Genomic DNA, 17219 nt, shown 5'->3' with positions numbered 1-17219 from the left:
TCTACAGTGATAGTGACAGAAGACAGTGATTATCGCTAGAGTCTATAGTAGCTGCTAGCAATACTCGCAAGAGAATCTGGCAAGCTGGTTGTACCCAAATCGATCAATCAATAAACAGCCTGCCCATCAACAGTTTGAATCTTGGTCAGTTCCTGCCGATTTGAACCGTGTATGATCGGCATAAAGGTCCATATAAAAAGGAGAAAAATAGCAACACCCTCACCTCTTCCTATCAGCAATTCACAATAAATACATTTTACATCCGAGTACAGTAGGCACCGCAGTCCGGGACAGATTTAAGCAGGAATCGGCCTTCCAATAATGCTGAAAGCCCCGCGAATTCCAGTTCTGCATATTTTAGTAAAACTGTAGCCAAGAGGTTGTTTTTCCGGTGGGCATGGCTCAGCCCACTGCCAGGGGACCTTTACCCCCTCCCTTGGCACAGCCATCCAAGTTGCTGCTTAGCTTTCCATCCAGGCAGATATCCAAATACAGAGGATTACAGGAGGCCAATATCAAAACCTACAGTAGCTTCATCTGCATAGAAATGTACAGTATAAAAGCTGAACTTACAGGTAAGTACAAGTAGCCGAGCCGTTTTACCTGCCAAAGGACTCGTTTACACTTGTGGTTGGGTGGGGGTCAGTAAAAACACAGTTGAACGGTGCTTTAACACCCCCCCCCCCCCCCAACTGCTCCCCTTACACCCCTGATCACATACTGTCTCCTCACTGGCTATCAAACACCTTTGAAAAGCGACCTGAGCTTACAGGTTAGGAGAAGCAGCAGTCTGATTAACTAAACTCTGCTCTCCCCTCATGTCAGCATCATCCTTGCACTATAGCACAATTCATTGGGTCTTTGTGCTGCTTCTCCCCCTTCCAGTCTGAGCTTTTCTGTACAGGGATTGCAAGAAGATTATACAAAGTTTAATTCAGGCACTTATACTGCTTGCAATATAAATGCATTCATTTGATAAATGAATACTGGGCTGCATTAACTGGCATTTTATTTTACCTGTCAGGATCTCCGCTTTAATAAAACCTGGGCATCACAACCTGACTATATGGTGAAAGGTTGCATGATCAGCAGCTACCTTCCCTGCAAAAAAGTATGTCAAATGATCAGCAGATCTAGAGATAAGAGTAGCGGAAGGTATATGGAAATCTCACTTTTCTTGTGAAGTCCTTGCCGTCTAAGGCTCGCTATTGGCCAATTGATGTGATGGGCGCCCTCAATGACCCGAAGGATCGGGACCAAACCTGACTTTCTCAGAAAAGACAAAAGATCTGAATACAGCTTTATCATCCTGTATCTTTACCCTGACTGCAATTAACCACTACCCTTTTATCATCATTCACTCAATTAGAATTGCCCAGGATCACTAAACTCAGGTGACAAAAGGAGACATGCGGGTTGCATTTCTTGCAGACTCCTGCCTTAAAGAGTAACTTTTGTTGAGAGAAAACAAACCTTCCCCTCTGGGTGTTCTGTGTACATTACAAGGATTTTAACAAACTTTCTTGTGGAGTCCTACCTTTTCTTATTCTGAAGAAATCCCTGTGTGTTTGTCTGTGTCCATGTGACAAGTGTGGCTAACCACTAAAAAGGTGTTTTCCACTCATTTTTTATGTTTATTAAAAGTCAGCAGCTACAAAAAGTGTAGCTGCTGGCTTTTAATAAACATACACTTACCTGCTCTGCCGTCCAGTGTCGCGCCGCTCCGCCGGCGTCTCCATCCTAACTGTGGGCACCCGGCCGTGACAGCTTTCGGCTTCACGGCCGGGCACTCACTGTGCATGCAGGAGCGGCGCTGCGCCATCTGATTGGACAGGCGATCGCCTACAGGAGGGGCTGCCAAAAGGCGATTAGACTATTCGCCTTTGCAGCCCCTCGGCGGAAGCAGGAAGTGTAACAACAAGTCCCACTCCTCCTGAAGCCCCCACTCCCCCCCAAAAAAATTACAAATGTGGCATGTAAGGGGCGAGGAGTAGATTAAGCGGAAGTTCCACTTTTGGGTGGAACTCCGCTTTAAGCCCCAGACCATATTGCTGGTCAAAGACCAGGCCACTTTTTGCGATTCGGCACTGCGTCGTTTTAACTGACAATTGTGCGGTCGTGCGACGTGGCTCCCAAACAAAATTGGTGTCCTTTTTTCCCCACAAATAGAGCTTTCTTTTGGTGGTATTTGATCACCTCTGCGGTTTTTAGTTTTTGCGCTATAAACAAAAATAGAGTGACAATTTTGAAAAAAATGAATACTTTTTACCATAATAAATATTCTCCAAAAATATATAAAAAAAACGTTTTTTTCCCTCAGTTTAGGCCGATATGTATTCTTCTACATATTTTTCGTAATAAACGTTTATTGATTGGTTTGCGCAAAAGTTATAGCGTCTACAAAATAGGGGGTAGTTTTATGGCATTTTTATTAATATTTTTTTTTTTACTAGTAATGGCGGCGATCAGCGATTTTTTTTCGGTACTGCGACATTATGGCGGACACTTTTGACTCCATTGGCATTTTTATAGCAATCAGTGCTATAAAAATGCATTGATTACTATAAAAATGTCACTGGCAGGGAAGGGGTTAACACTAGGGGGCGGGGAAGGGGTTAAAGGGGTGGTTCCCCTAAAAATAAACTTTTGACATTGCATTTGCTACATTAATTACAATTAGAATCGGCTGGTTTTATTTAAAAAATACCTCCGTACGTAGCGTTTGCTATATTCGTTCCCACCGCCACTTCCGGGTACGATGCTGGCGGTGGGCGTTCCTAATTGATGGACAGGCATCCGACCGACGCATCCATCGCGTCACGAGATGCCGAAAGAAGCCGAACGTTGGTGCGCATGCGCCGTATAGAGCCGCACAGACGTTTGGCTTCTTTCGGCATCTCGTGACGCGATGGATGCGTCGGTCGGATGCCTGTCCATCAATTAGGAACGCCCACCGCCAGCATCGTACCCGGAAGTGGCGGTGGGAACGAATATAGCAAACGCTACGTACGGAGGTATTTTTTAAATAAAACCAGCCGATTCTAATTGTAATTAATGTAGCAAATGCAATGTCAAAAGTTTATTTTTAGGGGAACCACCCCTTTAAGTATATTCCCTGGGTGTGTTCTAACTGTAGGGGGGGGGGGTGGCCTCACTAGGGGAAATGACTGATCGCTGTTCATACATTGTATGAACAGACGGTCAGGCATTTCTCCCCCTGACAGGACCGGGAGCTGTAGAACTGCGGCAGCTGGTCGGCAAGTAGCTAATGGGAGTGGTTTCATAATTATCAATCAGCTGCAGCACCTGCAGGGTTCCAATGAGGAGAATTGCAGGGTCTGCAACCCTTCAGACGTGATTTCCTATTGGGAGTATCTCACCAAAAATGTAATTTTTGTTGCAGGGGATGCCCGATATCTGACTTGTATCTTAGTGTAGACTTCTGAGAAAATCAGTGAGCCAATCACACAAGCAGGAAATGGTGCTTCGGGGGGGGGGGGGGGGGGGCATTCTGTACACATATTGTATTGCATTTTATAGAAAATTACAGAGCTGCACAATGTCACCAAAATTTTTTGTTGCAGAGGATGCTTAAAATCAATTTGTAGCTTGATGCAGACTTCTGGGGAAATGGGCCAATCACACAAGTAGGAAATGATGTTTCTTGGGGGAGTTGTGTACACATTCGGTGTACAGAACACCTCCAGATTGTCATATTGCATTTTACAGAAAATTACAGAGCCGCAGATTGAAGAAGGAAAGGTAATTTTCAATAACATCCAATTACAATATGTTGAGTTGCAATTGTATACGCTCAAGCTGCAACGTTAAGGGGTAACTCCACTTTTGTGAGAAATGGCAAATAAAAAAAAATATTTATATATTTTTTTTTAATATATATATATATATATATATATATATATATATATATATATATATATAAAAAATTATAAATAATTTTTTATTCGCCATTTCTCACAAAAGTGGCGCTACCCCTTAACGTTGCAGCTTGTGTTGTGCAGTGTGTATATGATATTCAAACACACAGATGCTCAGAAATGCATTCACGTCACTTTGTGTCACAGTAGAAACAAGCGTTGTTGCAGAGTCATGCAGCGCAAACTCAAAATCCTTTCACATGTGCGGCATAAGCTGTGTCACAAAATTAAAATGTTGTTGAAGAAAAAAATCTTTTCTGGAGAAAATAAATAAATAAATAAATAAAATAAATATTAGTTACTCATCTAAAAACAGACATAAATGGATGACATCAATTTATGGCTGAAAAATGGAGAAAGGACGCAAACCTTTTTCTGCGGACATGACTGGGTATGTGAAAAACAGATGCATGCGCATGTAAACTAAACAAATCTGCTTTTGGATTTAAAAAAATTATGTCAAATAATGTAAACAGGATTCAGTATTCATGCAGTTTTTTTTTAATCAGTTGTGATGGAAATGTTGATGCTCTTGTGAGGGTTCCTTACGCCAAATAATATTCCGCACATGTTCCTGTAATGTCACAATGCTGAATCCTTTTTTATTTTTAAGGCCACATTCATACCTTTGTATTGCAGTAGGGTGACATTACCTGCTCAGCTCCCTGTCACCATTTCCGTGCTCGCCCAAACTGAACCACAAGCCACCATGTTGGCTCACAATGCGCTGACACATTATATATGTACATTTTACAAGTTTCAGCAGAAAGCAATGCAGCAAGGTTGCAAAAAAAAAGGAAGGTGTCTTTCTTTCTTATAATATGCTTCCTTTTAAGCCTCATGCACACTAGACGTTAAAATGACGTTATAAAAACGGCAGTAGCTTTGCAGTGAGTTTTATTGGCTGTTTTTTTTTTCTTTTTTTAAATGGATCAAAATTTTTTAAAAACCGCTGGTGAGTGACGTTTTTGAGCGTTTATCTACATCTATCTACGTTTATCAGCGTTAGAGCGTTTTTACAGCTGAAAAAACATCTTTCAAAACCCACTAGTTTTGGGGGTTTTTTTGCTGCCCAAAACAGCTAACAGCCCATGTGTGCATGGACACATAGGATAACATGATAGAGAGTTTAATGACGTCTACAGCCAAAAACAGCAGCTGTAAAAACTTCATAAAACGTCCAGTGTGCAAGAGAGGCCTCAAAGGTCACTGTCCCAGTGATGACTGCTTCTCTCATTCCTTCTCCCGCTGTCACAGACTTTCAGCAGGGCAAGGGAGAAGGTGAAATCTCCACAAAATTATGGACAGCAATAAAAAAATTTTTTTTTGTATATCTTTTAAAAAAAAAAAAAATAGTTCAGCATTAGGCCTCGTTCACATGGTCATACTACAGCGTACACCTCATGTGAGAGCCATGTTCACCTGCTCCAGGTCGCACAAAATAGGGCATAGATTTATGATTTTTTTTTACTAGTATATGCGATATTTGTCGGGACTGCGATATTGCGGCAGACAGATCGGACACTTTTGACACTATTTTGGGGCCATTGGCATTTATACAGCAAACAGCGCTATAAATATGCACCGAATACTGTATAATTGTCATTGGCAGGGAAGGGGGTTAACACTAGGGGGCGATCAGGGGTTAAATGTGTTCCCTAGGGCGTGAGTGGGGGGAGGGGACTGACTGGGGGAGGTGACCGATCGGTGTCCCTATTTACAAGGAAGACCCCATTGGTCTCCTCTCCCAGACAGAATGTGGGTCTGTGTGTTTACACACACAGATCCACGTCCCTGGCTCTGTAACTGGCGATTGCAGGTGCCTGGCAGACATTGCGGCCGCCAACCATGCGCCCCCTAGCGGCCGGGAAGCAGAGGACGTCATATGACGGCTGCCCAGGATGGCAGAGCCACCTTGCGGCCGTCATTTGACTATATGTGGAATGTGAAGTGGTTAAGGACCGAGCCTCTTTTTGAGATTTGTTTTTTACCAAAAACGCTGGACATCTAAATATTATATGCTGGCCATATAAAAACAATGCCTTCCTTCAAAGGACAGCAAGGAAGCAATGAAAGGAACTAGGTGAGTATTTACTTTGCCTAGCAAACCCTTGCACTAGCAAGTTGTCAGCAACGACAGGAGCGTTAAAGTTTAAGGATACAAAGTCACCAGCACTCCAAATAAATGTATTCCACATACAATGGTCATAGAAATTAATCACCCCCTTTAAAATATTCACATTTTATTGCTTTGCAGCCTGAAATTAAGACTTCTTCAAGCCAAGATAGAGACAGCAAGCATGAACATGACACACACATATCTACAACCTGGTGTAACCCTTAATGGTTATATACAATATGCGCGTTACGCTCATGCTTACTGTCATTATGTCAGATAGAGGAAGAGACCCGGCAAGGCCTGAAATGTCAGCTTCTTATGACTTACTTGAGGCCGTCATCAACATAAAATTGTGAAACATTTCTTTGGATTGCTGGTGGCTTGGTTTCTTCTCATCTGCTTTTGGCACAGCACTATGCTTGGTAATCACTTCAAGCATCAACTGATTATTCAAAGGTCACGTATTGTGAGGAGGGCAGCTTCTATCTGGACTTCATTAAGGATCGTAAAAGGCCATGGCCCTTAATGTCGTATGTTTAAATATCTTCTCTACAGATAACTTCCATAAACATTATTCCATATATTTTGTTAAAACACCATTTACATAAACCAGCTTGTAATTTATGCCTATTGGCCTTTAAAAACAAAAATGTGCCAGTTCCTGTGGGCTTCGGGCTGTCAAGTTTAATCACTCAGCCTAAATGAGTTCTCCCCCTTACACATTGCTTACAGAATGATTATCCTGCTGATGGGTGGATCGTGTGAACCAAACACATGAGATGAGCAGAGTAGCTGAAAGGTCTGATCCGTCACAGACCAATAATCAATCAATCAAGGCGCTGCCAGAGAGTGGCATATATAGGTTCAGGACTTACACCAAAATTGCCACAGACGGCATTAACACGCAGGGAACAGAGGACCACACTCAAACTGTGCCATTTTTAACGTTTTAAACAGAAATCACTGTCTATCTTTCTCTGAAAGACAAATTGTGGCCTACACCGACCAGAGGGAGAAATCAAGGCCTACACCGACCAGAGGGAGAAATCAAGGCCTACACCGACCAGAGGGAGAAATCAAGGCCTACACCGACCAGAGGGAGAAATCAAGGCCTACACCGACCAGAGGGAGAAATCAAGGCCTACACCGACCAGAAGGAGAAATCAAGGCCTACACCGACCAGAAGGAGAAATCAAGGCCTACACCGACCAGAAGGAGAAATCAAGGCCTACACCGACCAGAAGGAGAAATCAAGGCCTACACCGACCAGAAGGAGAAATCAAGGCCTACACCGACCAGAGGGAAAAATCATGGCCTACACCGACCAGAGGGAGAAATCAAGGCCTACACCGACCAGAGGGAGAAATCAAGGCCTACACCGACCAGAGGGAGAAATCAAGGCCTACACCGACCAGAGGGAGAAATCAAGGCCTACACCGACCAGAGGGAGAAATCAAGGCCTACACCGACCAGAGGGAGAAATCAAGGCCTACACGACCAGAGGGAGAAATCAAGGCCTACACCGACCAGAAGGAGAAATCATGGTCTAAATTAACCAGACATGGCCTAGACACAGAGAAACACAACATAACAGAACATGTCTTTTATGTTTTATATGAGTAGCAAACCAGCGATTCTGGGCATGTTAATGACAAAGTACATACAAAATGAGATAAGTGGATGGTATTTTGTATTTGTAATGAACCCGACAGTAAAAAGAGAAAATATCCATTGAGCGGCAGTTGTGTGGATTAAAAAAAATCTGGTTGATGTCAGAGGAGAAGAATGGGCAAACTGGTTTGAAATTATAGAAAGTCAACAGGAAATCAAATAAGCACTCGTTACAACCAAGGTATGCAGAATACCGTCTCTGAACGCACAACACATCGAACCTTGAAGCAGATGGGCTACAGCAGCAGAAGACCACATCAGGTGTCACTTCTGTCAGCTAAGAACAGGAAACAGAGGCTACAATTCGCACAAGCTCACTAAAATTGGAAAATAGAAGAATGGACAAAAAAAAAATTCGCACAAGCTCACTAAAATTGGAAAATAGAAGAATGGACAAAAAAAAAAAAAAAACATTTCCTGGTCTGAGGAGTCTCAATTTCAGCTGCGACATTCAGATGGTAGGGCCAGAATTTGGCGTAAACATCATGAAAACATGGATCCATCTCGCCATATATCAATGGTTCAGGCTGGCGGTGGTGTAATGGTGCCGGGGATATTTTCTTGGCACACTTTGGGCCCCTTAGTACCAATTGAGCATTGTTTGAACGTCACGGCCTACCTGAGTATTGTTGCCGACCATGTCCATCCCGTTATCACTACAGTGTACCCATCTTCTGATGGCTCCTTCCAGCAGGATAATGCACCATGTCACAAAGCTCAAATCATCTCACCACTGGTTTCACCAGATCTCAATCCAATAGAGCACCTTTGGGATGTGGTGGAACAGGAGATTCGCATGTGCAGCCCACAAATCTGCAGCAACTGTGTGATGCTATCAATGTTTCCAACACCTTGTTGTATCTATGTCATGAAGAATTAAGTCAGTTCTGAAGGCAAAAGGGGGTCCAACTCAGTACTAGCAAGGAGTACCTAATAAAGTGGCCAGTGTGTGTGTGGACACTACAAGTCCCAGCATGGCAAGATAATCACCACTGGTTGCCCAGCCTTGTATAGGGCAGTCCAATGACAGCTGGCATCTTTAGAGGCACTACAAGTCCCAGCATTGCAGTATCCATCACCACAGGTTGCTCTGGATAGGCACTGCAAGTACCAGCAATGCAGAACCTAACACCACAGGTTGCTTTGGGTTGTACAGGGACAGCTGGCAGTTCTGGAGACACTGGGTAACAAGGGAAGTATTCATCTTGGAACACATAGCCCAGTGTTTGTATTGTCAGCAACGTCACTTCCGTGACATTATCTGACGGTATCACTGCTCTGTATTGTCACAAATCGCATGGAACGCATCGCGCATGAGCAGTGCAAAATTTCTCGGCGGAACGTCACTTCCGTAGCAAGATCCGATGGGTAGCTGAATGTAACGAGACACGGCTCCCTGCCAGCTTACTTCAGGACTCGCTCGATGCTCCGCCCGCTGGCCCATTCCAGGTATCGGGTGAAGCATCGGGAGCATTTGTGCGAGTACAAGTACTCGCACAAATGCTCGGTATCGGTCCCGATACTAGTATCGGTATCAGGACAACCCTAATCTTTTATGTTAAAGGGGTTGAAAAGCTTTATGTTTTTTTACCTTAATGCATCCTATGCACACACCCTGCACACTCTCTAGTTTTACTTACCTAAGCCACGAAACTCTGTGGGCTCGTTCCCGCAATGGTTTCCCCCTGTCATTGGAGAATGATAGCAGCGCAGCCATTGGCCTGCGCTGCTGTCAATCACATCCAATAAAGCGGCACGCCGGGGGCGGGGCCTAGTGATATATATCACGGTAACGCGCCCGCAAGCTAATCCCCTTGGGAGAGAGCTTTCGAGGAGGACCAGAGACAGCCACCGAGGAACCCCAGAAGACGTGGATCAGGGCCACTCTGTGCAAAACGAGCTGCACAGCGGAGGTAGGTATAACAGGTTTGTTTTTTGTTTTTTAACCAAAGCCATAAATACTTTGAGAAAAACTAAAAATAAAAGTACCATCTTTCCCCACTGAGAACCACATTCAGCCTAGGTTTCCACTACTGCGATGTGATGTAATGCAAATTTTATCCGTTCTTTTTTTTGTCCTGTATGAGGTGCGAATTTGCCTTGCGTTTTGAGGCAGACAGGTACGAATTTGCCGCGATTTTACCTCAAATTTCAGGAGGCAGAAATTGAACAATTCGCAGAGATGTGAATTGTGTGCTGTGAGTTGACTGCAAATTCAATAGAAGCCTATGAAGATGGAATTCGCATTGCGCCCGCAGTCAACACGCACAGGCCCCTTTTATTTATTTTTTCCAAAGCCATGGAATACTATGCTTTTTACGTGACCTGCGAATCTGTGTTCCTAAACGCATCAAACCCGCTGTAAATTCGCATCAGTGTGAACCCAGGCTAACGCAGACATTTTTCCATCTTTTGCCTTCATCACTGCGGCTCAAAAGGTTCATCAATTTGTCTTGGAAAATCAAAAGGAACAATCTTTGAACTCATTTCTAACCATGATTAGGCAGTTTCAGTCCTGCAAGCCGGCCATGGTTGGCAGTCTACACAGTCATCCTCTAGGTGGAGCTTTACTACCAGTGGTAAGGCTCCGAGGACAGCACTTACCATGTGTCTGATGTAGAGCGTGCATGCAGAGGAGGACTCCAGGAAGGCAGACCGGAGGGTGGAAGGCTGATCTAAGGAAATAAGAGCTGATGGGACCATTGTGATTTCCTCCCACTGCCCAATCATACATCTCCTTGTTCTCTATAGGACGTTGTACTATCCTATAGACTATGTAAATCAATCTTACCTTCATTCAGAAAGCACAATAAAAGAACTTTTCAGATGGTTATGTGTAGAAGGTGCCTGTAGGCTTTTACACCTTGCTCTATGGAGTATCCTTTCATTGTTCAAGCTGACCCCAACAGCAAACAGACCTTCTACAAGGTGCCAATACACACTATGCTCACCCAATCCAAGGAATGCTCCATGACCCTGCCAAGCCCCACTGGGCAGAAGACGAATGGCGGAGATGTGCATGGTGGGCTTGCATCCAATGTTTACCTACCGCCAACCTCCAGCCATGCTTTCAGGCTTCTCTCCTGTAATGAATTAGCTTATTCTGATTTCACTGCACACTGTGGGCTTCTCATAAGTGTGCAGTAGAAGCTGCTAAAAGCCAGATAGAGCCCACCTCATTTCCTGCCTGATGGACATCCACCACCATCTAGCCATTTCCTCCTCAGCCTTACTTCCCTGGCCCACCCCCTTTTATTGATTGGATTTCAGTTCAGCATCAAATGTGGGTGTTGCCTAGGAGAGTTTGCATTCAAATACAGTCTACATATCAAGGAATTTTTTAGATTTCCATAACTCCTCCCAAGAGCCAGCCTAGTGCTTGCATCGTGGGTTCTGGGCAGTGTGCCCGCCTCTCCTAGTAGCCATCATCTGCCTGCATTGCGTAGAGAAGCACAAAGATCCAGTGAAGATATTACTGGATCTAAAATTAAATTTTCATGTGATTGCTGGGAAGCTAGGAAGGTAAAAATGTATGCAGATTAAACTTCAGCTTTAAAGTTACTGGCCAAAAGCAAGTACATTTGACCTCTCTGACAGTATACTTATTCTGGGTCAAACGAAACCAAAGGATCTGCAGGACTAGGCAGCTAGCATTTTCAGAAGGGGCCAAGTACTTGTAGGCACATAATTCCTTGTGTCTTCCCATCACACAGCATTCACAATATGTACTATCAACCAATAGGATGTCACACAACGTTCGGGAGTGTCGCGGGTCCGAGACTGTATAATAGCAGCTTCCATTACAAGATTGTGAATGTGTGATCTGCTACTTTGACGGAAATTGTTCACTATTCAATATACTTTTTACTGCAAAAAATGCTCCTCATTACCCCTTACAAACTGGCCCTTTAAAAGTTTGTAACCTTGAAGGCATTACATGCGCTTCTGGGTCATGTGATCACTCTAATCGGCTGTGACAGGGGTCACATGATCGGGAGCCTGCCCAACTGTCTTCCAATTAGAAAAATGACCAGGAGCTGTTGGTGACAGCGGGGGCAGGGTACTGGGGGCGCCAATTAAGCGCGATCCTAGCTCAAACAAGGGAAGCTGGCTGTACCCACCTATGTGGCAGCTCAGTGTTATAGACCAACGCTGTGCTGTCAGATTTGTGTGCATTGTCAGAGTTAAGATCAAACTATCAGAAAAATTTACCAAAATTCTCCTACCAATGCAAATGACTTTGCCGTACAGATAACAGTATTAACCAATCAGAAATTCACTTTTATTAAAGTGCATCTAAAGCCAGAATGTATTTATTTTTTGCTGTGGATACACTTAGGAATAGTTAGAACCCCCGTCAGGTTAGTACTGCTGTTAGGATCCCCATTATTTTCTATTTGTCCTGGTGAAATCCAAAAGTTTAAGTTATCACCAGAACAGAATCAGGAGGGGAAATCTTCCAATATGGCCACTTTTAATGATGACACCCAAGAGCGCAGTTCCCCATCTTTGGAGAGATTTGCTCTCATTTCCTGTTTTATCCACAATACAGGATGAGAAGGGAAATATCCCCAATGGGACACAGATGGCAACAATTTAACTAAACTGGCTAATGTCTTCGGGCCCATTAAGATCTATGCGTATACGTATAGGTGCATTTCTATGCTTTTTCAATGCTAATTTGAATTGGATAGAGCCAATGATCAAGGCATGTAAATATCCATTGCAAATGCATCAATACATTTTTAGGCATTGCCACTGACCTCTATAGGCATCCCAGAACTAAAGACTATACAAGTATGGGGAAGTTGGACAAGTGCATTCTAGGCCTCATGTGTATGGGAGCCTGGGGCCATACAACATAAGTTCAGCATATTTGGAGACATAGATGGTGCGTACACTCGTCCATAGAAATCAATGGCTGTATGCACTTATACACAGGTACTTCTGTAAGCATGCGTAAGTACCAATGTAATTGCACTATACGCAAGTACACCCTTGGTCATGGACAGTTTGCATCCAGGGTCATACCCTCCCTTCTATATTGCAAGCTCTAACGAGCAGGGCCCTCTGATCCCTCCTGTATTGATTTGTATTGTGACTGTACTGTCTTCCCTGATGTAAAGCGCTGCGCAAACTGTTGGAGCTATATAAATCCTGTATAATAATAATACGTCTATAAGCAAGTGCTGGCATAAAATATTGTACAGCCAGCCATTGATATATATTGGCAGCCATATGCAGTACCTGTGTAAAAATATGCCTGAATTTTACATTGTATGGCCCCAGGTACCCATGTACAAGAGATTTTTGTAAATTTCAATTCTTTATTTAAACCCAACAGTATAAATCCCTTGTGCCCAACCTACGACCCTTTGGTATATGACGTGCGGCCCTTGCACCGCAGAATTCTATAGTGGGAACTAAGTATGAGCTGAGGCGTATCGCAACACACATGTGCAGAGCCCGCCAGGAAGTCGGCACTTCACAGCGCTAATCACAGGCAGTGAGACATTTTCCCGATCCGCGGCTGCACAGATCGAGAAATGTCTCACTGCCTGCGATTAGCACTGCGCAGTGCCGACTTCCTGGCGGGCTCTGCACATGCGGGTTTGCGAACACGTCTGAGCTCTTCCTTAGCGGGAACATTGATTGGGGTAATAGCATTGATCTCTACTGCTCTCAGCTTCATATTGCCTTCTGCATCAAATCCCCAGCCAAAAATGTAGCATGTCCACACTCTCTGACCCTCATTTCCTCTATTAGGCCTGTAGTTCTGACAGTTCTCTCATGCATTACATATATTGAACATTATGTGCAGCCCTTTGGTGATGTCAGGGGTGGTATTTGAGGCCCCCTTTAGCTCATAAGTTGACAATCACTGGTATAAGCGGATGGAATACATCAGAATATGCGTTGTCCTGCATAGCCACCAATTTATAAATATAGGAGGGATATATGTGTATGATGTATACACAGGCACAATCAGGCCTAATGCATCAGAGGGTAGATAGTAGTGTCTAATGCATTGATAGATTACAGTGCACCAACATATATATGAGTGATATACATATGGCACGTGTGTAATGAATACACATACAGACTCAAGTGTATAATATATATTGATATCTAATGTATACCGTGCACCAACTTATATGTACATAGAATGATATAGATATGACGTGTGCATGATGCAAACACAGGCACAATCAGGCCTAATGCATCAGGGGGTAGATAGTAGTGTCTAATGCATTGATAGATTAAAGTACACCTACATATATATGAGTGATATACACCTACATATATATGAGTGATATACATATGACACGTGTGTGTATACCGTGCACCAACTTATATGTACATAGAATGATATAGATATGACGTATGCATGATGCATACACATGCAGCCTCATGCATAAGAGAATTATTTATAATATATATATTTTTTTGTTTTTACTACACATACACGTGTATAATGTATACCGTGCACCAACTTATATGTACATAGAATGATATAGATATGACACATGCAGCCTCATGCATAAGAGAATTATTTATAATATATATTTTTTTTGTTTTTACTACACATACACGTGTATAATATATACAGTGCACCAACTTATAAATCTAGATCACATGTGTGTGATATATGTACAAACACACTTGGGCCTAATGCATTGCCCTACTGTATCTATACAATATAGGTAGATAGAGATATTGATCTATAGGTGTGTGTCTAGAATGTATAGATTGTAGAAATGGGCAGCATGGAGTGTCCTGAGCTCCATCCCCCCCCATTAATTAATAATGGTCGGGTAGCCGGCAGTGCCTCCCCCACTCTGCAGGCAGTAGTACTAGAAGTAGGTCTGAAGACCAGTGGAATGTCCCCTCCTCTCCAGGCGCAGACAATGCTGTCCCCTTCATTAGCATACAGCTGACACTTGGCTCTTTTCACAGTGACTGTCCCACTGAGCCGCATGTGGTCCCCAGAGACAGTCTGACCCAGGAAGCAGGCTACATGGAACAAATGGGGACCCTAGCCCCCACTTAACCTCTTCCCTGCCAGGCAGCTGTCTGTGCTCATCCCCTGGCGTGGATGGGGTTAAACTTTAAATATCCCCTATTATGCAAGTTTCAATAAAAATAAAAGTTACAAATAATGTTGAAATCAGTGCTATGGATTGGCAGGCACTTCAGGAGGATGATCAGAGTGTAGACCCCATGCTGGCTCCCACACACACACACAGACCACACCAGAGTAGATACAGAGAATTCTATAGGGAATAATGAAAGTCAGCAAGGGTGCGGAAGGTGAGATTTCCCATGACTCTAAATCCTCCCCTCTGATCACCTACCAACAGGCTGCCATTCATTATAAAAGGAGTCAATGGGACACATGGACCCAGGCCATGCTGAACAATAAGAGAGAAGCACCAGTGCAGCCTGCAAACATCTTCTCCATACACAATCATCATCAGGCTTCCCCAACTTTTCCCATACTGCAATGCATGCTGATCCCCCCTGCTCAGTGCAATCCAAGGCTCCTCCATACACATGGGACTGTTTGTAGAACTTCATGCCATTCACAAGCTATCAGCTAGAAATGCATTGAAAAGCCCACTGATCCCTGCAATGTTTACATCCCCTCAGTGGAGCCCAAGCAGCCCCAAATGTGCTCTTCTGCTGAAATGTTTGATAAATAAAGCAGTATTCAGTGACCCTCCCCCTACTGTAGAGCATGCTGCAGGAAATGAGTGCATTGTGTCTGGATCAGAGCCTGAGAATGCACAGAACCAGGAGGAGGGGGGGTGGGGAAGGAGAGAAGCAGAGAAATGCAGGGGGGTGACCCTGGTGCAGACACTTACCTGGGGACAGGACACGACTGGGCTGACTATGCACTGCTCACTACTGGAGGAGCCACTCTTTGTTACCATACCCTGAAAACTTGAAAATGAGGCAGGCATGAGCAGCCGAGCGCAGAGCTCATCCAGGCAGCAGTCAGAGCTCAGGGCTGGCAGCTGCTAAACATTCCTCACACTACAATAGTGAGAGAAGAGGCTGCTGAGGATAGAGAGCAGTGGGCTGACCCTGGTGTGCCCATGTGCCTTGCCTGCTGCTGCTTCATCTATTCCCATAGCATTGTGCTTGTGTCTATGGACACTGCTAGTCTCATACCAAGCTCTGGGGATCCCACATGGAAAGGCTCACCTATTGCACAAAAAATCAACAATAAAACAAATAATAATAATAAATTCATCTGTATTAAGTAATTAAAATGAATATTATTATTATTTTTTGCATGGAAGTCTGCAAAGCTTTGCAACTGCGACCAGCAAATGGCGAGTGCAATGTTAAAGCGGTACAATAGACTGCGAGCGGGCAGACATGCAACATCCCTTCTGTGTTAAAATACACCTACCTACCTGCTCACTGTCTTCTATGGCATATACAGAGCCAACACCGTCTTATTGTTCTAGAAAAGAAGGGTAACCCCTGGAAGTCGCACATCTATGGTGTCCTACTGCAATGAATGGTTTGGCAACCTCAGCCAGGCCACGCCCCCAATGTGTTTCACTCCGCCCTCCTGGGGCTTAATCATAGGCACGATCCCCATGCCTAAGCTCCAGGGGCGGAGTGAAACACGTTGGGGGCGTGGCCTGGTCAGAGTCCAGGCTGAGGTTGCCACACCATTCATTGCAGTAGGACACCATAGATGTGCGGTAAGGATGAGTTCCGGCGCGTTCACATAGAACACGTGCAGAGCCCGCCAGGAAGTGTGCACATCGCTGTGCTAATCACAGCCAGGGAGACATTGTCCCGATGCTCGGCTGCAGGGATCGTGAAATGTCTCCCTGGCTGTTATTAGCGCAGTGCCGTGCACACTTCCTGGCGGGCTCTGCACGTGTTCTATGCGAACACGCCGGAGCTCATCCTTAATGTGCGGTTACTCTTCCTTTCTTGAACCTTTGCAAGAGCCAGGACGGGCTCCATCCCCTGTCAGCACTCAGGATGCATTGTCCATATACCCCCTCACTATCGAGTCTGAACGACCCACACACTTTTCCCAGGCCACCGTCCCATTGTGCCAGGACGACTCATTCCTGCCCATGCAGAGGAGTTATGTCACCCCAAGATGGGTATGGAGATACCTGAAAACCAGCACCTAGAGAGAAGATGCTGGCGCCAGTGAGAGAGCCAGCCTGTTATGGAGGAGGAATTTATAGTGGCAATTAAGGATGAGCTTCGCCGTGTTCGCAAAGCCCACGTGCAGAGCCCGCCAGGAAGTCGGCTCTGCGCTAATCACAGGCAGTGAGACATTGTCCCGTTCTCTGCAGCCGCGCATCAGGACAATGTCTCACTGCCTGTGATTAGCGCAGCGCAGTGCCAACTTCCTGGCGGGCTCTGCACGTGGGCTTTGCGAACACGCCGGAGATCATCCTTAGTGGTAATAAACCCAAAAGCAAACATATATTATATTGCAGCTTACCACT

General features: G+C 44.5%; 1 protein-coding gene across 4 annotated transcripts in view; it reads right to left on the bottom strand.

The window, feature by feature from the left end:
- Positions 1 to 16248, bottom strand: part of TFDP2 (transcription factor Dp-2) — a 110095-nt gene extending 93847 nt beyond the window's left edge. For 2 of the 4 annotated variants that reach the window (XM_040348791.1, XM_040348790.1), the window contains exon 1: positions 15594 to 15777. Coding sequence is in view for 1 of the 4 variants with exons in the window: in XM_040348789.1 (XP_040204723.1) it covers positions 15594 to 15692 (99 nt within the window). In the remaining 3 variants the exon portion in view is untranslated. Of the gene's footprint in view, positions 1 to 15593; positions 15780 to 16151 lie in introns of those variants that run through there. The other 2 variants (XM_040348792.1, XM_040348789.1) reach the window with 2 other exon arrangements.
- Between the last annotated feature and the right edge of the window lie 971 nt (positions 16249 to 17219).

The sequence above is a fragment of the Rana temporaria genome, chromosome 4 (assembly GCF_905171775.1).
Source record: "Rana temporaria chromosome 4, aRanTem1.1, whole genome shotgun sequence".
Taxonomy (NCBI): Eukaryota; Metazoa; Chordata; class Amphibia; order Anura; family Ranidae; genus Rana; species Rana temporaria.
This window is presented reverse-complemented; position numbering and strand designations above follow the sequence as displayed.